Below are 21594 nucleotides of genomic sequence, written 5' to 3'. Positions count from 1 at the left end.
GAGGGCTTTTCTGGCTCCAGTAGTTCAGCACTTCCAAAGTGACCATGAAATGCCTTCAACAGACAAACTCTGGCGGTCAAATGAATGGCCTCCACGATGGGAGGAGGGTCTGAATCCTGGCTCTGCCTCATCTGTGCTGTGTGACTGTCGGCAAAGGAACTCATCTCTCTGAGCCTCTTTTTATTTGCAAAGTGGAGTAATAAGTGTACCTACCTCATGGGATTATTGTGTTAACTGGCTTCATATTGGGGAAGCATTTAAAGAATATCATAAGTGCTTCCTGTTTGTTAATAAAATGTAGAAAAGGTGAGGATGCAAAAAGCAAGATGATGAATCTTTTCTTATTCTCTTCCACTTCTGACTCCTGCCAGAGGAGAGCCCTGGGTCGGTGGGGGTGGGTCTTTCAGGCACTTCTACAGAGAGCAGCCTCAGCCAGATCTGGAGAAGTCGGCAAGGGTGTTATGTTTACATTGTTTATTTTGACAGCCACATTTATTTATGTCACGTGCTACTGATTTTCCATTTAGTCTGGCTATCTCAAGTTTCCTTTTAAAAAAATTTTTTTTAGGTAAAACCAAAGCAAATAGATTTAATGATTCAAAAACAATGGTCCCCGAAGACGGTATGAAGCCCGCCTGTCCCAAGTGGCCCATATTGTGAAGGAGGCTCTTGATAGATTTTGAGAGATGTTTTTCTAACCTCACCTCCTCACTGTGCTCTGAGGGAAACTGAGGACTTACTGTGTGTTCTTGTGCTTGGCCAAGGGCACCAGTGGAAGAGTGGAATTCACCCTGAGGACTCTGTCCACATTCTGGTCTATAGGGAAGCTTCTGGAAAGGGCTGGTGGACTCCCAAATTTGGGGGTTACCCAGGTCCTTCCTCTTTTATTCCTCAGATCTAGTTCTATCCACTGGAAAATTCTGGGACTCCATCTTTCTATTACATCTGGATTCTGATCACTTCTCTTCACCCTGGTCCAGTCTACCAACCACCACCTGGGCCCTGGTGACAGCAGCAGACTCCCCTCCAATCCCCCTCCCTCCCCATGTGCTCCGCTTAGCAGCCAGAGCCAGCCCAGGTGTCCCCTCTGTCTAGAGCTTCACATGGCTCCCAGATCACTTGGAGGGAAAAGCCAAAATCTTCACCACCTATGAGGCCCCCTCCCAAGCTGATGGCGCCCATCTCTCCCACCTCCTCACCTGCCCAGCCCCAGACTTTGTCCCATCCAGGCTGCCCCCCACCACAGTGACCTTCTTGCTCTTTCTTGGACACTCCAAGCAGGTTCCCATCTCACAGCTTTTGCATGTGTTGTTCCTTCTGCTTGGAACACGCTTCCGTCTGACATCTGCAGGGCTTCTTTCCTTTCTGTTCAGGTCACTGCCCCCATCACAGAGAGGCCAACCATCTTAACAAAATCATTATCTTCCATCTCATTCTTTCTCCTTCCCCTGCTCTTCTCTCATAGCACCTATCACTACTAGATACTGCATTTTACACTTTTTACATGTTTCGTGTGTGTTTCTTGCCCATCTCCCTGAAACGACCTCCATAGGACAGGGATTTCCATCTGTTTTGTTTTTTTGATGACCCCAGTGCTTGGAGCAGTGCCTGGTACATCATAGGTGTGACACCAATTTGAGAATGAAAGTCGAGGGAGGTGTGTGAAGAGGGGTGGAGGGCAGTGAGCCCCGCCCTGCCTAGCTCTGTCTGTGGCGCCTTGGTCCCCTCTCTGGGCACGGTTTCCTTCTCTTCCTACTGTCACCTCCTCACCTCTTAAGGGCAGGACTGGACAGTGAGACTTGCCTCTCAGGGGAAAGGCTTCCAGCTGCAGGTAGACCCTCCTCCTACTGCTCCTTCCCCCTGCAAGCCTGTGGGGATTCATGGCCACAGCAGATGCACTTGCCATGGAAAATACTCAAAAGACAGAGAGTCTAGGGGCAGAGCATGCTGGATGTCCCTGGTCTCTCTTCTCCCAGCTCCTGTGTCATCATCTGGAAGGAGGTAAGTGATGAGCATGGACGACCCCTGAGGGTCTATTTTACAGACAAGAAGACTGAGGTTCAGGGCAGGGACCTGAACAGAGAGGACAGTTCCAGGACAGCTGGGACACGGTTCCCTCCTCTGTAAAAGGAGGATAATACCTCCTTCCTCCTAAGGTCATTGGAGGATTAAATGAATTCAAGAAAGCCTTTAAGCACTTAGTGGTGTCTGGCACACAGTAGGTGCTCAAGAAACGCTGCCGGCCACTGCTGTGGTCCTGAGAGGTGAACCTATCCACAGCCAGTAGGTGGCAAAGTCAAGGTTCAAACCCAGGTCTGCGTGAATCTAAAGCCACTCCCCCTCACAACCCTAAAACAATGACAGTCACTGTAATTGCAACAAGGACACCACCAGCACCACCGTTAACAGCATTTTCCACCCCATATGGTCGCGCCAGGGGTTAGAGCAGAGGCTTATCAGGTGGCCGCACCTGCCCCGCAGCCACAGCCGGGGCTACTGGGGCCGAGCGCTGCTGCCCCCCTCCTCGGCGAGCACAGGTCGGCGGCCGGCGCGACCTCCCGCTGGGGGCGCCCCCAATCCCGCCGGCCGGACGGGGGACAAGCGGGGCCCCCGGGCGGCCCGGGGAGCCCCGCGGGGGAGGCGAGCGCGGCCCTCGGGCTCTGGAAGGAGCCGCGCGGCCTGGAAGACATTACACGGCTGTCGGCCGGGGGGCGTCGCTCGCAGTTCCGGAGGGGGTCCCGGCGGCGGACGCGCCGGCCGAGGGGACGCCCCGCCACAAAGCGCGCTTTGTTCTGCGCGCCCCCCGGGAGCTGGAACCAATGGATTGGCGGCAGCTGAGGTCATCCGTCAGGCAGCGCCGGGGGTCAGGCCCGGGGAAGGGGCCGCGCGGGGGGCGGGCGGGCGGGCGGCCGGCGGGGGGCGGTGTGTGGGGCCGCGCCGCCTCAGTTTACCCGTCTGTCCACCCGGCAGGACTACCGTGTCGAGTGCGGACGGGATGATTCCGAGGACGGCCCTTCCGCGACGGGCTCTCCCCACCTTCCCGCTGTGTGGGGGCGCTAGTCGGGATCCGCCGTGGGCGAGCCAGCGGCGTGGAGGCAAATGTGGCTGCAAAGATGCAGGCGCACGGAGGCAGGGATGAAGGCCTTGCAGCCTCTTCTGACCCGGGGAAGGCAGGGTCTCTGCCCGGTTCCCCACGTTGACCCTGGATGTCAGACTGGCTCTGCCTTTGGCGGGGTTTGACAGGTGGAACTGCCTAGTCCTGGGTCCGCCAGGGACCCCTGGAGCTCATCCCTCCAGTAGGTGTTTTTCTGGCTGAAGGCAGATCAGGTCTGAACAGTTTTCTCTACCCGCTACAAGACTACATCCCATGTATTCATTCATTCACACTCCCATCTGTGTGTGCCTCAGTGTTCCCATCCATATACAATAAGATAATTAGGCTTCTAAACATTCAATACAGGGTCCCCTGAGGGATGAGGCCACCAAATCCAAGGAGCCCCGGACATTGCCCAAAATATTTGTGTGTGTGTATGTCTGTGGGTTTCTGGAGAAAGGGCTTGTGGCTTTGGATTCTCAACCTTGCCCATGACCCAAAAAAGGTTAAGAAGCGCTGGCTGGAGTGCAGGGAAGGAAAGCAGCCCCTCCAAACTCCACTGGAGGTAAAGGCACTCAGAACAGCCACCCTGCAGAGCAATCTGCTAGTACCTTAGAAGTTAGGAATTTTTGAGCTATGTATGAGCCAGGCAGTCCCTCTCCTAGGGATGCAGCTGAGAGAGCATGGAGAGGGACATCGGAAGTTGTTGATAGCCGCAAAACTGGAAAGCTCAAATGTCCACTAACAGGAGAATGACTAGGAAGTGGTGGTATTCAGACCCTGGAATTCTGCATAGCAATTAAAAGAATGAGCTAAACCTAGATGGAGTTTATTCATCCAACAAATACTTATTTTATTTTATTTTTAGATTTTATTTATTTATTCATGAGAAACACAGAGAGAGAGGCAGAGACACAGGCAGAGGGAGAAGCAGGCTCCTCACAGGGAGCCCCATGCGGGACTGGATCCCAGGAACTCAGGATCCTGTCATGAGCCGAAGGCAGATGCTCAACCACTGAGCCACCAGGCATCCCATTCAACAGATATTTATTGAAAACTTACTGTGTTTTGGGCAGTGGGCCTACGGTGATAAGACAGATCAAGTCTTGCCTGGAGAATGTTTTCTAGCCGGTGAGACAGACATAAACAGACACGGAAGATAATTTCAAAGTGTGTGATAAATGCCACAAAGAAAAATATAGCTGAGGAGGGTGACAGAATGTTGGGGGAGGGAAACTGTTTTAGACAGAATGGTCAGGGGAGGCCCCCCTGGGGAAGTGACCAGAACGAGGGAGGCTCTGGGAGAAGAGCAAAGACAATTAATGGGGTGAATGGCCTGGCACAGTGCTGGCAGAGAAATGCAATCTGCAAAATAATGTAAAAAGGAAAAGCATGCTTTATTTATACTTTACACACTACGTTATGACAGAGTTAGAAAAAGGTCTGGAATACATGCCAAATTCATGAAGGCAACTGTCCCAAAAGTGAGGAGCACAAAAGGACCCCCAGGAGTAGGACTCACAGTGGGCTTCAGCTCACCTCTCCTGTTTTAATTATTTAGCATTTTAATATCTTAATGTTTAAAAGGTGAATATACGCACATATAACTTGTGAGATTAAAGACCATTTTAAATCTTCCATGGTGACAGGGTGGGTTCCAGGGCAGTGAGGGGCCTAAGGGGTCCCTACACACTTTCACTGAACCCAAATTCCTGGGGGTCAGTGGTTTGTCTGGGAGGGGCCACACTGTTAGACTGGAGAGCCCAGAAGAGGCATGTGGCTCAGCCTGAAGTCCTGAAGCTTCTTGCAGACTATCTGGCTCAGCACCCCCAGCATAGACAAGAAGAGAGACCATGATGTGCCTAAGACCACAGAGCAGGAGTGGACAGGGTAAATAGAACCCGAAACTTCCAGCTACGTCTCTTCAAGCCTGAAGGCCCCTGGCTTCTCAGGGTAACTGATGGGTCTCCCTCGCAGCCAGCGCCCCCTTCTACCTTCTTCCAACAGGACTTGCTCTGCCGGCTAGAGCCCCGCCCGCCCTGCTCCCGCAGGCCAGAAAGCAGCGCCACCTGCTGGCGCAAGGGGAAAATGCAACGCTCAGCCTCCACGGAGAGCAACCAGCCAGATTCAAAACCCTGCTTCTCTGCCGTTGGAAGAAATCGGAGATAAACCAGGACTCTGAACTATAAAAACAAACAGGGAAATAAATAAATAAATAAATAAATAAATAAATAAATAAATAAATAAATAAATAAATAAATAAATAAATAAATAAATAAATAAATAAATAAATGAAAAAAATAAAAACAAACAGGGTTGCTGGAGGGGAGATGGGTGGGAGGATGGGGTAACCGAGTGTCGGCATTGAGGGCACTAGACGTGATGACCCCTGGGTGTTACATGCAATTGATGAATAACAACTCTGCGCTTGAAACTAATGGTGTACTATATATTGGCTAATTGAATTAAAATTTAAAATAATAATAAAACGAATGACCAATCCCTTCCACTCCCTGTCTGTTCCACACTGCTCTCCGAGTGTCCAGCAAAGCCTTTAGTGCTGCCTGCTTGGGTCTTATCTGCAAGAAGGAAAAGCTTTCTCAGGAAGGGGTAACCATTCTGGTACCCTAGACCAGTGGGTCAGGAGATGATTACTCACATGAGCCAGTGCACCTCATGATGGCAGCTTACAAAACCAGCCCTCAACTTCCTGACCCTTGGTACAAATGTTAGGGGTAGGTAGTCCATTTGAGAGCTGGAAAAAGCCTCCAGGGAAGGGCTTGTCCAATATCCTACGATGAACAGGTGCACAAGCTAATCTCATAACATGGGCTCCTGGGAGTCAACCCAATGTGATGGAGGAGGTGTCACCATATTTGAAAATAATTGTCTAGATCAGTGGTCTCAGCTTGTGGTCCCTGAGCAGCAGCAGCACCTGGGAACTTGTTAGAAAAGCAAATCTGCAGGCCCCACTTGGGACCTGCTAAGACAGAAACTCTGGGGTAGGGCCCAGCAATCTGTTTTGGCAAACCTGTTTCAGAACCTAAACCAGCAATCCAAAGCAATCACACCCTCTCATTTTTATTAAATAAGGTTTTATTTGGGAATGGTTTTTGGCTTACAGAAAAGTTGCAAAGATAGGAAAGAGTTCCCATAAATTCTGCACCCACCCCACCCCACCCCACCATCCTTACATTTTACGTGTACATTTGTCAAAACTGGGAGACTGACATTAGTATGTTACTGTTAATTGTTTATTGTAAAATCCAGATCTTATTCAGATCTCCAGTTTTTCTACCAATGTCTTTTTTTTTTTTTTTTGGTTCTAGGATATTACACTGCATTTAGGACTACATTCATTTTAAAGTTAAATTGGTCATCTCAGTCATCTTCCCCTGGGACAGAGAATGGGTGGGAAAGCTGTTGTTTTGGTTACTGAGCTGGGAAAACCGAGGCTTGAAAACACCCAGGGACTGAGTTCCCTTAGCAGGACAGTGAGAGCAAGGCCTGCCTCACTCTGTACCCTTCCTGTCCCTCTTCCCCTCACCTAGGACTCTTGTTTCCAGAAGTCCCTTTGGAATGTCCCATCTGGCCTACCCCCATCCCGCCTGTGTAGACCATGATAGATGTCTCTAGTAGAGCAGGCCCAGCCCTGGAGAGATCCACCCCACCCCATCACCTCTTCTTCTAGATTTAAGGGTCAGGACAATGTCTTAGTGACTTCAGCTCAGTCAGATCAAGGCCTGGTCCAAAAAGAGTGCAAGTTATTTGCTTACACACAACCATTTGTGACTGATAAAAAATGCCATCAATTCTTTGGAGTGTCTCCCAGTAAGAGGTGAAGTCTGTTTTGCCACCCCTGGAATTCAGGCCAACTGTATGATTTGCTCTGACCAAAAGAACTTTGCCAAAGTGATGCTGTACCAATTCTGGGCCTTGGATTCAAGACTTCCAGCTTCTACTTTGACTCTCATGACCTTCTGAAGCCAAGGAAATAAGCCTGAGGTAACCTGCTGGGGAGACCACATGGACGAGGACCAAGTCACCCAGCCAACAGCCTGCCAAAATGCCAGACAAGGGAGTAGGGCTATCTTAGGCCATCCACCCTCTCTAAGGCAACAGCTGACTGCATGCAGCCCCGGGAATGATCCTAGGTGAAACCAAAACGGTCCCAATGTGCCCAGGCCAAATTGTACACCCACAGAACTATAGGCAAATAAATGACATGCTTTTAAGCAGTCAACTTCTAGGGCAGTCTGTTACACAGCAAAGACTGAGACACAGAGGCACCTGGGTGGCTCAGTGGTCAAGTGTCTGCCTTCGGTTCAGGTTGTGATCCTGGGGTTCTGGGATCAAGTCCCACATTGGGCTCCCCATGGGGAGCCTGCTTCTCCCTCTGCCTATCTCTCTGCCTCTCTCATGAGTAAATAAATAAAATCTTAAAAAAAAAAAAAAGACTAATACACTATTCCTTACTTCTCTCTTGGTAATGGGATTCCAATTTTATTTCAGGAAGCGGTATGCCAGTCCTAGGAAATGGGATATGAATGGTCTACTAATTCCGTTCCTGGCATCTTAGTTTTCTTTGCAGCCAGAAGTGGCAACAGTAGCTGGTTTGGGCCAATGAGACCTAAGTGGAACTATGCAGGGGGATAGAACAGGAAACAGGTCTCTGAAAAAGTTCTGACTTAATGAAAGAAGTTGACAGCTGGCTTGGTCCTTCCTCCTCCCCAACAGCTTTTTTCCTGGAATGCAACCACGATTCCTGGAGGTACAGCAGCCATCTTTGGCCATTACGTAACAAGCAATGAGGGAAAGGCCAAAAGGAATCAGGGATGTGAGCCCCCACCTTCGCTGGGGTACTGAACCAATACCGCTTGTCTCCAGAATTCACTATGTGGACAAACTTCGCTTTGTTTAAGCCACTGTAGCCTAGGCTTTCCTTTACTTGCAGCTGAATGGGAAATACACAGACAAAAATGTAGGAGGCTCATCCTTGAGAATCTGGAGCCAGGAGGATGTGGCTCTCCAAAGCCACTTCCTTTTCCATTTTATTCTCTCAAGAGTATCTCAAGAGCAAAGACATGACCCCTTTCTGCAGCAGTGGGATCTGTTGCTCCCACATCGTTTAGTAATGAGTCCAAGGTCTTGCAGCTAGTGGAACAGGTGCTCAGAGTCAGACCTCTGCCTAGACACAGGAGAATGCACCCCTGATTGCTTTCTGCATGGTCCAGCCCACTGGAAACCAGGTGTGTCTTCTGGGCTCATGGTGCCAAGGAGGCTGCTATTGTAAGTCTGGTGTGGAAGCGCCCAGGTACACCCTTAGGTCCGAGAGGGTGGACCGGACAAGCTTGGCAGGGATGGTCTCTCGCTGCAGCTGTTGGTACGCTGCATAGCGGTGGCAGCCCCCAAAGGAGTAGAAGTAGTCACCACCCTGGGCCCCTTTGATCCAGAGGACGTCAATAGGGGGAACGCTGTCTGGATCCTCCTGGAGAAGAGGGGACATTGTCAGTGAGCATGACACAATGCGTGACAGTTTGCAGAGCAGACTCTGTGAACCTGTGTTGAGCTCCTACAGCGTACTCACACTGGCTCATGCTGGCTTGTGAGAGACAACTGTTAAATATTCAGGAATTTTGTGAGCCGGTTGTCATCAACTTGGTAGCTTGAAAATCAGCCATGGTGATTTCCATCAGGGAAATGAGCAGATGCTACAAATCAGGGCTTTCCCCCTCTAGAGACCAGGTTGTTAAACATTTATCGGTTTATTAATATACCACATACACACTATCTATTTGGCCCTGTTTGAGACTCTGGGAATAAACTACAACCAGAATGGGACAGGCACAGCCCCTGCCTTCATGGGGTTCCAGTCCAGTGGGGAAGATGGAATGAAAAAAGCGAGAGTTGGAATTATCTATGCTATGAGGACAAAAATACGGGTTGACAGGCCAGGGATGAGTGTCCATGAGGTCTCTCTGAGGCAACAAGGTAGCAGAGACTGAACACAGAGGAGTCGATGTGGGAAGAGGGACAGGTGGAATAGTTTAGAGTCAGAGCCTGACAGCCTGGGTTCAAATCTCAGCTCTGCTCCTTCACTGGCACATGATCTTAGACACTTAGTCTCTGTGCCTCAGCAGCCCTGTCTATCAAACAGGGATGAAGACAAGAGACCCATGTCATAGAGCTGTTGAGTTAAATGAGCTAACGTATGTAAAGCACTCCAAACAATGCTTGTCACATGGAAAGTGCTCAATAATATATGCTCTGTATTCCTGGAGGGAAGAGGATTCCAGGCAGAGGGAACAGCAAATGCAAAGACCTGAGGTCAGAACAAGTTCACCGTGCTGATGGCAAGGCAAGGAGGCCAGTGTGATCAGACTGGACTCGAAGCTGAGGAATACAAGAGGTCAGAGAGGTCAGCAGGAGCCAGACTGTTTAGGTTGGTTTCTAAGAGGAGCGGGGGGAGCCCTGGAGTGTTGTTGTTATTTTTTTTAAGATTTTACTTATTCATGAGAGACAGAGAGACAGAGAGAGAGAGAGAGAGAGAGATTGTCAGAGACACAGGCAGAGGGAGAAGTAGGTGTCATGCAGGGAGCCTGAAGTGGGACTCGATCCCAGGTCTCCAGGATCATGCCCTGGGCTGAAGGCGGCGCTAAACTGCTGAGCCACCGGGCTGCCCTGGGGTGTTTTGAACAATGGAGGGTGACATGATTTGTGACCCTCCTAGAAAGTGGTCACAAGAGAGCAGGCTCAGTGGGGTGGACAAAGGGAAAACCGAGGTGAGGCCTTAGCAGGTATCCAGCAGAAGGCACTGGTCTGGATGAGGACGTAGATAGGACAGGGAAAGGCAGACAGGTTCGGGACATGGAGCAGATTGGAGGAGACTGGCAGAAGGGGCGAATGTGAGGAGAGAGAAGAGAATCCAAGTTGATTTTCTGCTAGGTGCTTTAGCAGCCAGTTGCAGAGTGAGTTGTCCTCTAAGTAGGGAAAGCCTGAACTAAGGGGCGGGGGACAGAGCTCAGTGGGGAGACCATGGTAGGCGTGAGCTGCCCGGAAGGCCTCCTGCCACTGGCCTATGGGTTCTCTTTTATTATGTTTATTTGGTGGATTCATTTATCCATTTATTCCAGAAATGATTAGTAAGCAGTAAGGCCCAGCAGTTATAGGCTGGGGCTCTGGAACCCAAAAAACCTGAATCTGAATTTTAGCTCCTCCACTGAGCTGCTGGGGCACCCAAAGCAAATGGCCTCATCTCTGAGAGCACCATTCCTCATCTATAAAATGGGAGAGGATGCTCTAGAGGGCTGCAGATGAAAAGTCACAGAGCGGATGCACATGAAGCAGAGTCCAGCCTGCCCGGCAGTGGGGCACTAATGAGAGGCAGGGTGTCGGGCAGGCCTTGTGCTGTACATTGGGGACACAATACAGGGTGGGCTGCCATAGCCCCAAAGACGTTCATGTCCTAGTCCCTGGAGCTGGCAAAAGGGACTTTGCAGATGGAATGAAGTTAAGGATCCTGAGATGGAGAGATGATTCTGGATTATCCAGATGGGTTGAACGTAATCACTGGTGTCCTTGAAAGTGGAAGAGAAAGGTAAAAGGGAGCTCTGATGTTGCTGGCTCTTTAGACGGGGGAAAGAAGCCATGAGCCAAAGAAGATGGGTGGCCTCAAGAGGCTGGGAAAGGCAAGGAAAGGGATTGTCCCCAAGAGCCTCTGGGAGGAATGTAGACCTGCTGATACCTTGATTTTAATCCACTGAGATCCATTTTTGGATTTCTGAACTGCAGAACTATGAAATAATAAGTTTGTATTGTTTTAAGCCCCTAAATTCCCGGTAACTTGTTACAGTTGCCATAGAAAAGGAATACATATGGTAAGCAAAGACTGGCTTGCCCTCACAGAGCATATGGTTCTAGCATGGAAGACAGGTGTCTAAAAAGGCCATTAAAATCTAGTGTGTGTGGGGGGTGCCCGAGTGGCTCAGTTAGGCACCTGCCTTTGTCTCAGGTCATGGTCCTAAGGTCTTGGGATCCAGCCCTCTCCCTCTGCTATTCCCCCTGGTCCTGCTCACTCTCTATCTGTTAAATAAATAAATTAATTAAATCTTAAAAAACAAAAACCAGTGGGATTGGAGCATGCAGGTGTCTGGGGGTCCAGAGGAGGCCACTCACCCAGCAGGGGGCATCAGGCAAGACATCAGGTGTCGCCCCTATCCACTGGGATAGTTGAAACCAAGGAGTTAGTAACAGTAAAGAAGAGATGGAAGAGTTCCTGGCAGGGGAAAAAAGCCCGTGGAAAGGCCCAGAGGTGGGAGCACACATACAAGGTTAGATCCTCAGAGCCAGGCACTATGCTAGTGTTAAGGAAACAGCCAAGATATGACATAGTCCCTGCTCTAGTGCAGTTTACATGAAGTGGGAAAGACAGACAATAAAACACAAATAAACATATAAAATAAGTCAGGTGGACAGAAGTGATTTATGGAGAAATACCTCAGGTTAAGACTAAATCTTGAGACCAGGGCTGTGTTAGCAAGGGCAGAGACGTGCAAAGGCCTGAATCAAGAGAGGGAGCAGGCCTTCTGGCTATCTGGGGAAGCAGTTCCTGGGAGAAGGAACAGTAGTGCAAACTCTAGGGCTGAATGCCATTCCGGGGAGTTGTCGAGCTGTCTGGTGGGGCCATGGAGTCTCATGAGGTCACCTTCCAAAGGTCTGATGAGGAAAGGTGACATGATGATGCCATGCAGGCCTAACCTGATACACATGTTTCCCCCTCCCCCAAAGTTCCTGCCAGGATCACTTCCCCTCCCTCAATGATGGGGCTGGCCCCTGTCCTCTCCTGGTCCCAGTTCAGACGAGGGCCAACCAGCCGACATGACATGTCCAGTCCCCTGACTGTGACAGCCATAGTGACAGCCATAGTGACAGCATAGCTTAACTCAGAGTGTGGGGGCCCTGTTGCTGGGCACTGGGGCCGGTCTGTGCCACTTTCAAAGTGTCTGACCCTGGACAAGTAACTTAAAAAAAAAAAAAAAAATCCTCCTGTGCCTCAGTGTCCTCATCTGTAAAAGAGGAACAGTAGTAGCATCTACCTCACAGGGCTGGCACAAAGCTTAGGCACTTGAAACAGCTCCCGGGCACTGCAAGTGCTATCTTTATAAACAGTTAGCGGTCGTTATTTTCATGATCTCGCCCAATCTCCTCCTCGCTCGAAGGAGGGCCCAGAGGCCCAGAGAGGCCCAGCCCCTTACTCAAGGTCACACAGCAAATGCCGGGTTCGGGCGGAGCCTGGAGCCAGCCCGGTCTGGCGTCCACCGTGACTTCCCTCCTGCGGAGCCCTCCCTCCGGCCGCCTCCCCGGGCCTCACCCGGATCGTGTCCACGAGGCTCTGCACCTTGGCCGGGTCCAGCACGGACGGCAGTGGCCGGATGAGCACGCTCAGCGGCACGTTGTGCACCGCGGCGATGCAGCCCGAGTGGATGCTGCCGCCCGGCGCGCCGCCGCTCGGCCCGGGCCCCCCAGGCGCCCCCCGGCGGACCCCGGCCCCGGCCCCGGCCCCGGCCCCGGCCCTGCCCAGCGCTCCTCCCGCGCGCAGCCCCATGGCGCCCGCACCGCCGCCGCCGCGGCGCCCGCGAGCTCTAACCCCGGCCGGGCCGTACCACTCCGCGCGGGCGGCGGGGGCGGGGGCGGGGGCGGGGGCGGGCGCGCGTCTCCCCGCCCCGCAGTGGTCCGGCCCCGCGCTCTCCGCTCGCCGCGCGCTGCGGCCCCGCGGGACTCGGGCCGTCCGCCGGGGGGCGCCCCGCAGCCTCCCCTCCGCCTCCCCTCCGCCTCCCCTCCGCCTCCCCTCCGCCGCGCCGCGTCCCCGAGTGGAAGCGCCCGGGCGGGCTGACTCAGGGTGAGTCTGCAGGTCGCGGGGCGGGAGGGGCGCGGCTGACGCACGGGCCGGGGTGACTCAGGCCCGCGGCGGGCGGGGGCGGGGGCGGGGGCGGGGACGAGGACGAGGGGCGGCCGGACCTGCGGAGCCAGGATGAGTCGGCAGAAGCGGCCGTGCTCGGCTGCCCCGCCTGCCCGTCGGAGCCCGAGCCCGAGCCCGAGCCCGAGCCCGAGCCGCAAGGGCCAAGGAGGTGATACCAGTACCCCCGGGGGTAAAACTACGGATCCGGTGCTGCCGGGCACCGCTCTGAACACTCTGCGGGTAGATTAACTTATTTCGGTCTCCGAACAACCCCGCAACATAAGTGTGATGATTATTCCCTCTTTACAGATGAGAAGACTGAGGCATGGTGAGCTTTAAGTGATTTGCCCAAGGTCACGGAGCTAGTAAGTGGCTGAGCTAGGGTTCAAATCCAGGCTCGGACCGCACTCCCGAGTACATTCCGTACCTCACTGCTGGCTGCCTCTGTTCAGGACTGTCACAAGGAGCCTTCTAGAAAGCTGCTGGCAATGTGTGGGCACTGCCCTAAACATGCACACTGACTGTTTCCTCACATCCTCACAGCACCACCAAGACAGGTGTGAGGGCCAGAGTTGGGCTGCTTGTCCAAGGTAGGGCGGCTGAAAATGAAAGTCATCCGAGCCTAGAGCCAAGGACCACTTCACCAACACCTGCTTACAGATGTGGACGATGGGGGGGGGGCTGGAGGTGGGGGTGGGGATGGACATGCCCATCACTCTCCCATTCAAAGTCCTCTGTCCCTTGAGTCCCACGTGTAGCGCTTAGCCTCCTCTGGGGCCAGGGGGAGGTAGGCAGAGGCTCCTGGTTTAAATTCCAGGTGTTTATCAGCATCTATGGCAACATTGGGACTTGAGCACAGATTCGCCTGGGTTTGGATCCCCTTTCGTTGCTCCCAAGCTGTGTGGTCTCTGGCAAGTTGCTTAACCTCTCTGAGCCTCAGCATTCTCTTCTGTTAAAATGATTGTGGAAACACTTGGAGATAATGGCTGATGGAGGACAGAGTGGGTGAGGGAGTAAATCAGTGCTTCCACAGCAGTAGCCAAGGAAAGTGACTGGTTTTATCATGAACACCCAGAGAGCTGAAGGAGAGGCCATATTTGACTGAGAGCATCAGGAGAGGCTCTCTGGGAGAGAGGTATTCAAACTGGAAAATGACTTGGTCCTGGGGAGGGAGATGGAAGAAGCAGGAGATCCTTTAGGGTATAGGCTCTGGAGTCATTTGAATGCAGCGGATTTGAATCCTGGCTCTATCACCTACTAAACTATGTGATTTGAGGGTGTGTGTGGGGGGGGGGGGGGGAGGGGAGGTGGTAACTCACCTCTGGCCTCAGTTCTTTTCTGGATTGCCAGGGAGAGTAAATAAGAGTAACACATTAAGTGTTTAGAAGGTACGTGGCACATTGCAAATTGCTGAATGGAAGGTAGACATGAAGGACATTCCAGCACAGCTTGAGCAAAAGCAGGGAGGCGGGACAGTCTCAGACCCAGTTGAAGACAGGCATATCTGGTAAATACAGGCTCATCTGGTTTGGTTGTCCTCCTCCTCACCCTGGTTGGCATCTGCATGGGGAATGCATAGTCACCCTCTTAGCTGGAGAAAACCAGAGACAGTACCCATGGTGGGGAGGGGAGGCTGCCTCGTGGGCTAGTTATTGACACCTCTTCCTGAACTCATTACCCTTCCTGATGAGTAATGCTGCCCATCACTCAAAGTTGTTATGGGTGTGAATTGTGAGGAGCACTTAAGTGCTCCGTGCTTTGTGTAATGCCCCATTTTGCCATTGTAGGCAGCAGGTTCTTAGTTTTTCATCCTCCGTGTTCTGGTTTTTAATCCTCAAGCTTGTCCCCTTGCAGTCCCAAGATGGCTGCTGTAGCTCCAAGTATCATATCACTATTCAACAACTTTCAACAGTAGAAATTAGGACATCCCTTTGGGCTTTTTTTAAAGAGTGAAGCAAGCTTTATTAACCATTCCTTACCCCTCTGGTCCCCGCCAATGAGCCTTCTCCTCATATCACATTGGCAGGAATTTACCACATGTCCGCGCCCAAACCAATCCTTACCAAAGGGAGTGGAATGATCATAATTGGTTTAGCTTAATTGGCACTAGCCTCTGGGCTCAGGAGGGTCAACTGTCCTCTGAGGTTCATGGCCCCTGAGTGCTGAACTGAACTAGCAAGGTCTAGGGATGCCTGGGTGGCTCAGTTAGTGTCCAACTCTTGATTTCAGCTCAGGTCATGATCTCAGGATCATGAGATCCAGCTCTGCATCAGGCTCTGTGCTTGGGATTCTTTCTCTTTCTCTGCCCCTCCCCACTGTACCTGCATGCGCTCTCTCAAATAAATAAATCTTAAAACAAAACAAAAAAACCAGCAAGGCCTGGTAACTGTAACCTAGTTTTCCTGTGAGGAACCTTCTTTCCCCACTCTCAGGACTGTGTTGGGGGGCAGATGCCTTGTTGGGGGTGGATGGAGGAGAGAGGACCTGACCAGACCTGCCCAATCAGCAATTCCATTATATTGGCCCATCCATCCTTAAACAAATGAGACTGAGACAAGCCTCTTGTTGGAAGTAAGATCAAGTACCTTCCACTGGGGCAAATGGAAACCTGGAACTGGAAGTTGGAGAAGTTCTGGCATCCACACAATATCCTGTTTTCATTTGGATTCTCCCAAAAGTAGAGGCTGAGACAAGGGACTATGTGCAGGTAGTTTGTTTTTTGTTTTTTAAAGATTTTATTTATTTATTCATGAAAGACAGAGAGGCAGAGACATAGAAGGAGAAGCAGGCTTCCTGGGGGGAGCCTGATACGAGGACTCAATCCCAGGACCCCGGGATCACAACCTGAGCCAAAGGCAGGTGCTCAACCACTGAGCCACCTGGGTGCCCCTGTGTGCAGGTAGGTTATTTGAGAAATGTTCTAATTATTGCTGCTGCAAAACAAACCACTCCAAAATTTTAGTGGTGCAAAATAACCACTTTACTATCCTCACAGATTCTGTGAGTCAAGGATTCAGACAGGGCATAGTGGAGACTGCTTGTCTCTTCTCCACAATGTCTGGGACATCATCCAGGTGACTGGACAGTGGGGAGTGACTTGATGGCTGGGGCTGGAATCCTCTGGAGGTGGCTTCCGTCACACATCTGTTAGATGGTACCATCTGTTGGCTGGAACACCTACATGTGGCCTGGGCTTCCTCATAGCATGGCGGCTGGCTTCTAAGAGTGAGTGTCCTAAGAGAACCTGGCAGAAACTTCATGGCCTTTTCCAATCCAGTCTTGGAAGTCATGTAGCATCATTTCTGCAGTGTTCTATTTGCGGGAGCTGTCATAAGTGTTCCCCACCCCCCTACCCCCGCCCCCCCGGCTCAAGGGAAGGGGACAGAGACTCTGTCTCTTGATGGAAGGAATAGCAAGGTTCTAAAAGAGCTTGTGGGTGGGAGGTGTTGTTGTGGCCATCTTTGGAACACACATCTACTGTAGGAGGCGATGCCAGGAAGTACTGGGGAAAGGAGAGATGCTGATAAAGGGTACGCGGATGAGCAGGTTAACTTGGTGGGCAAGTTGGGGCTCACTCTTGCTAGGGACTCTCTGAAGAAGCATTATGTGTCATGCGTCAGAATTGTTCCTCTGAGGGACAGGAGGCTGGGTATTTATTCACTGACTCCTGTCCCTCCCTGGTTGAGGTTAAGTTTCTGCCACTGCTGGGCTGCTGTGTACTCAAACTAAGCAAGCGTCTGAGGACCAGAGGCTGAAGCTGCCTGCCTAGAGTATGACCTCAAAGGTGGTCAAAGGGAATAAGGGGCAGGACATCAATGAATTCCTTTTCTGTCCAAACCGGCCAGAGTCCCTGTTTGTTGTCTGCAGCCAAAGTCTCTATTTGCTCTCCCCATCCTGCTCCTGGGCTCTTTCCTCCTCCCCTTATCTCATTTTTGACAAGGAATCTCATACAGCAGGCATTTGGGTATACAGAGGACTTTGCTGAGTGTTTGGGAAGAGGAAAGGATTTTTGTGCCATCATAAAAGGATCATCACATTTTATTGTATTAAAGATTTTATTTATTTATTTATTCATGAGAGACAGAAACACAGGGAGAGGGAGAAGCAGGCTCCATGGAGGGAGCCCAACACGGGACTCGATCCCAGGTCTCCAGGATCACGCCCTGAGCTGAAGGCCGGAGCTAAACCGCTGAGCCACCAGGCCTGCCCGGATCATCACATTTTAGATTCCTCTACCCTGAAGTACTCTTGTCCATTTCTTAGGTACAGGATCCTGCCTTGTTGCCCATTCTCTCTTTCTGTTTTCCTCTCCATCTTCCCTGCCCCTTGTACCAATCCTTGAGTTTCCTGTTCTTATTTTAGGCAGAAAGTTTGCCTCTGTCTTCTGCAGCTTCAGTGCCTGCTGAGCATCTCCGTGGGGTCTTGAGACAGCTTCACACTTCAGCTGCTTCTCGTAGTCACTAGATGGCTGCCAGCGCCAACCGGGGCAACCTCCTTCTTCGATTATGTCTTAGCTCAGGCTGCTATCCCCAAGTACCGTAGACTGGAAGGCTTAAACAATAAATGTTTGTTTCCCACTGTCCTTGGGGCTGGGAGTCCAAGATCAGGGAGTGGTGACCCTCCTTCTGGTTCACAGACCGCTGTCTTCTTGCTGTGGTGGAAGGGGTGAGGGAGCTTTCTGGGCTCTCTGCCTGTAAAGACATTTATCACATTCATGAGGGCCCTGAGGCCCCAAAGCCCCACCTCCACATGCCATCACACAGAGGATTAGGCTTCCACATAGGAATTTTAGGGGGAGATAAACTCAGTCCATAGCAGTTCACATCTGGAAGAGAGAGAACCGTCCCCCCCCCCCCCCCATCCTGCATCAATAATGGAATTAAAGCTTTTCTCTACAGTCTGATTGGGATAGCTTGAGTCAGGATTAATAACGTTCTTCAGGGACATGCCACGTGTGAGCTGTTTAAGCATGGGTACCGGAGGCTGTCACCCACTGAGATGACTGGGATTGGCCCAGGAGTGAGAGACCAGTCAGCCACATCTCTGAGGTCAGCCTCCTTTGAACTGCCCAGAAGGGCTCAGTAGTGGATGTCTGCACAGATGTGAGGTTTGCTGATGAGGAAAGAGGGAGTGAAAGCCTGGCTATTGGTGTCAGGTCTTCTTGGCCCACCTTTGATTTCAACTGAAGTTGTGGTGGGAAATTCTGTGCGAGCACTGCCAGCTTGTCAGCCCAGACTCCTTGTGTCGTCCACATTTTCCATCTCTGTGGGAGCTTTGCTCATTCACAAGCACATCCCGGACATGTGAGGGTGTTCACTGATGGACAGGAGCTGGTGAGTAAAAGCCAGGCTTCCACTGTCACAGGTGGATAATTGTGAGAGGTGTTCCGGACCATCTGGAACTTTCCAGACCCTTTTTAGAGACCAACGGGCAGTAGCCAGCCCTGTCGTTGCACCAGTGAGCTCGCGAACACACCCTCTGTCTTACTCTTCTTGTTCCCTACTTCCTAGTTCCTCAAATCACCTCCCCAAGAAACTATCTGCACTCAAGTCTCTGACTCTGCTTCTGGGGGTAGGGGGCAGGGGTGCAAAACTAAGGCAAAGGAGCAATTTCCTAGGTCATCCTCAATAGTTCTGCCCCTTGCCTGGGTTAAAATGACACATCTCTTGCTAGATGTGTGACCTGAGGCCAGTTACCTGTCTGTGCCTCAGTTTCCTAACCTGCAAAATGGCCACAATAATGGCACTTGATTTGTAGGGTTTTTGGAAGAATGAAAAGAGATGATGTGGGTAAAGTCTTGAGAACAGTGCCCAACACACTGTAAGTGCTCAATAAATATGAGCCATTTGATTACATTTTGAATTAATAATAGATCTTGAAGGTCTCTCTGTGCTTGCCCTTCCAGGCTAGTCTCAGCTTATTAGCCAAGATTTTTTGCAAGTGAGGAAAGCCAATGTGAATTAGCTTAATGAAAATGGGGACATTTGGCTCCTCTGACTCCGGGGTGAGGCTGGACCTCAGGGAAAAGTGGATTCAGAGACTTTTTTCTCTGTCTCTCACTTGGCAGAGGGATTACCTCCACAGGACAGGAACATGGCTGTCAATGGGGATTATGTTTGGCTTTTAGTGAGAGGGCTGACAGAGAAGTTTGAAACACCCTAAAGTGTAACCTTTTGTGGAAAAGAGTGTGGAAATAGGAAATCTGGGGCTGGGGTGGCAGCTTCATGGTTATGAGAGGCATAGACCCTTTTTATCTGTCTACACAATCCTTTTATTAGAGTGGGGCTTTTATTCTCAAAGTCACCTTCTGGTAAGATTGATGCTGAAGTGGAAGTCTGGAAGGAGGCAGAGAAGTAGGAAGGTAAAAGGACACGACCCTCTTCTTTTTAGAGGGCTGGCTCAGAAATCCCATATTAACACTTTCCCTCACATGTGTTTGGTCAGAAGTTGGTCCCATGGCCACAAGGGCAGCTGGAATATGTAGTCTTCATTCAGTGTGGCAGTGTGCTCAGCTAAAATTGGAGTTCTCTTACTAAGGAAAGAGAGAAGGCATAATGATAAGGAGCTAGTTGGTCTTATGACTCAGAGAGATGAGATAGGAAATTTCCAACTTCTAGTCAGATGCCCACATTGGAACCAATCAGCTATGGCCATGAGGGGCAGAGACTCTTTTTTCTTTTTCTTTTTTTAAAGCATAAGCCACCATTATTGATTATGATTTAAATGTATGTAGTTCATTAAAAAGTAATTATCATTCATCTGCTATTGGCTAGGCATTGTGCTAGACCTAGGGGATTTAGTGATGAGCAAAAAGACACTTCATTCTCAGTTTCATGAAGTTTATAGTCTAGTGGAGGAGACAGATAATGTCCAAATAATCACACTGATTAATGGAAAACTGTACACTGATGGGCAGTGCTATAAATGAATAATAGCATGAGGCCCCTGAGGAAGTGACCATGCAGCTGGGAGATGAAGGATGGAAAAGGCATTAACTAGTAAGGGTGGTAGTGATAATGGTGCAGGTGGAGTACGTTACTGGTGGAGAGAACAGTTTATGCAAAGGCCCTGAGGCAGGTGAGAGCAAAATTGCCCCAAAGAGGCAGCTGGTCGTTTAGTTGGAGATTCAGCTGGAATGATGGAAGAGCCAGACTAAGGAAGGCTTTAAAAGCCACCCTAAGCACGTTCCACTCCCCCTTTCCCACCATAAGAAGTCATTGAAGTGTTTTAAGCAGGGAAATGGCAGGGTAGGTGTGGGGGAGAGGGTGGTAGTGACATGATCAGAAAAGATCCTGCATTTTTGAAAAGAACTCTGTGGCTGCTGTGAAGAGAGGAAAGGAAGTGGGGGAGGCAGAAGGGATCTGGGGAGACCAGTGAGAAGGCCAGTCCAGTTGTCCAGGGAAGAGATGATGGTAGCTATGGACTAGGGTGGGAACTGAGAACATGGAGAGGAACAATCACCAGAAGCTGGTGTCAGATTGGATGCTAGGATGGGGAGACAGAGGTGGGAGAGAGGACTTCTGGTTTTTTTGGCTGCAAGACTGGCTGGATGCCAGTTCCATCCAAGGAGGTGGGGGATCCTAGGAGAAGCACATCGCAGCCTCAGACTCGGGCTAGTCTGTGCTGTTGGAATATCGGAGTGGAGGTGGCCTGCAGGCAGATACAGATTTGCAGCTTAAAGAGGAGGTTGGAATTGAAAATGTATATCTGCGAATCTGCCTGTGGGTGGAAACTGGAGCCAGGGGTGTCATGAGCCGTTTTCATGAGAGTACAGTGAGAGGAGGAGAATCTAGGAGAGAACCTTGAGGAACACAGAACACACAAGAAGGAACAGGAAATGGCTTCCTTCCTTGGATGTAGGAACATGAGTCTGCCAAGTTGCTAAGTACAGCAGCCAGACAGGTAGAAGGAGAAACAGAGTTGAGTCATGGAGGTCTTCCTTTGAGAGAATTGTGGAAAGCAGCCTGGAAAGCCTGGCCAGTTGAGGTGCTGAGGGCTGCAGGTAACGGGCCTGATCCAGCTGACTTAAACAATAAAGACACTCATGTCACACACCATGAAGTCCAGAGGTAGCATGTTGAGTGGGCTTCAGGGTGGTTTTTTTTTTTTTTCAAGTGCTCCCTCATGTCATCAGGAATATGAGCTTTTTCCATTCTTCCTCTCTGCTCTCCAGGGTGTAGGCTTCATGCCAACGTTGGTTCCCTTCATGGTCACAAGATGATACACTTCTTGTTCTTCTTCAGGAAGAAGAGACACTTGGCTTCCGTTCTCTTAAAGGAAAGGGAGAAGCTAACTTTTCTGAAAGCTTCCAGTGAATCTCTCCTTAAGTTTCATTGGCCAGAATTGAGTCATATGCCCATTTATCAGCGCACGGGGGACAGGATTACTCTTTTGACCAGTCAGGACCACTCCTTAAGCTGTTGTTCAGTTCCCAAATTGCATGGCTGCCAATCAAGGAGGGAAGGACTGGAGATAGTCCCCAGCGGCCATTCCCACCTCCCTCTGGGATGCCTTCTTATTGTAGGTTGGAGAGTCAAAAACT

General features: G+C 50.8%; 2 protein-coding genes across 8 annotated transcripts in view; one reads left to right on the top strand and one right to left on the bottom strand.

Annotated features, from left to right (window-relative positions):
• Positions 1 to 6172: 6172 nt before the first annotated feature.
• SRXN1 (sulfiredoxin 1) lies at positions 6173 to 12713 on the bottom strand. The gene is made up of 2 exons (XM_072800426.1): positions 12465 to 12713; positions 6173 to 8582 (listed from the first exon to the last, which is right to left on the bottom strand). Exons 1-2 carry the CDS (start codon positions 12696 to 12698, stop codon positions 8379 to 8381), a joined length of 438 nt encoding a protein of 145 aa, XP_072656527.1. The 5' UTR covers positions 12699 to 12713; the 3' UTR covers positions 6173 to 8378.
• The window catches only part of FAM110A (family with sequence similarity 110 member A), a 146151-nt gene continuing 137211 nt past the window's right edge, over positions 12655 to 21594 (top strand). For 2 of the 7 annotated variants that reach the window (XR_012018440.1, XR_012018439.1), the window contains exon 1: positions 12657 to 12992. The gene's annotated coding sequence lies outside the window, so the exon portion shown is untranslated. Of the gene's footprint in view, positions 12993 to 21594 lie in introns of all 7 variants that reach the window. The other 5 variants (XR_012018448.1, XR_012018444.1, XR_012018442.1 and 2 more) reach the window with 5 other exon arrangements.

Source organism: Canis lupus, chromosome 26, assembly GCF_048164855.1.
Source record: "Canis lupus baileyi chromosome 26, mCanLup2.hap1, whole genome shotgun sequence".
Lineage (NCBI taxonomy): Eukaryota > Metazoa > Chordata > Mammalia > Carnivora > Canidae > Canis > Canis lupus.
This window is presented reverse-complemented; position numbering and strand designations above follow the sequence as displayed.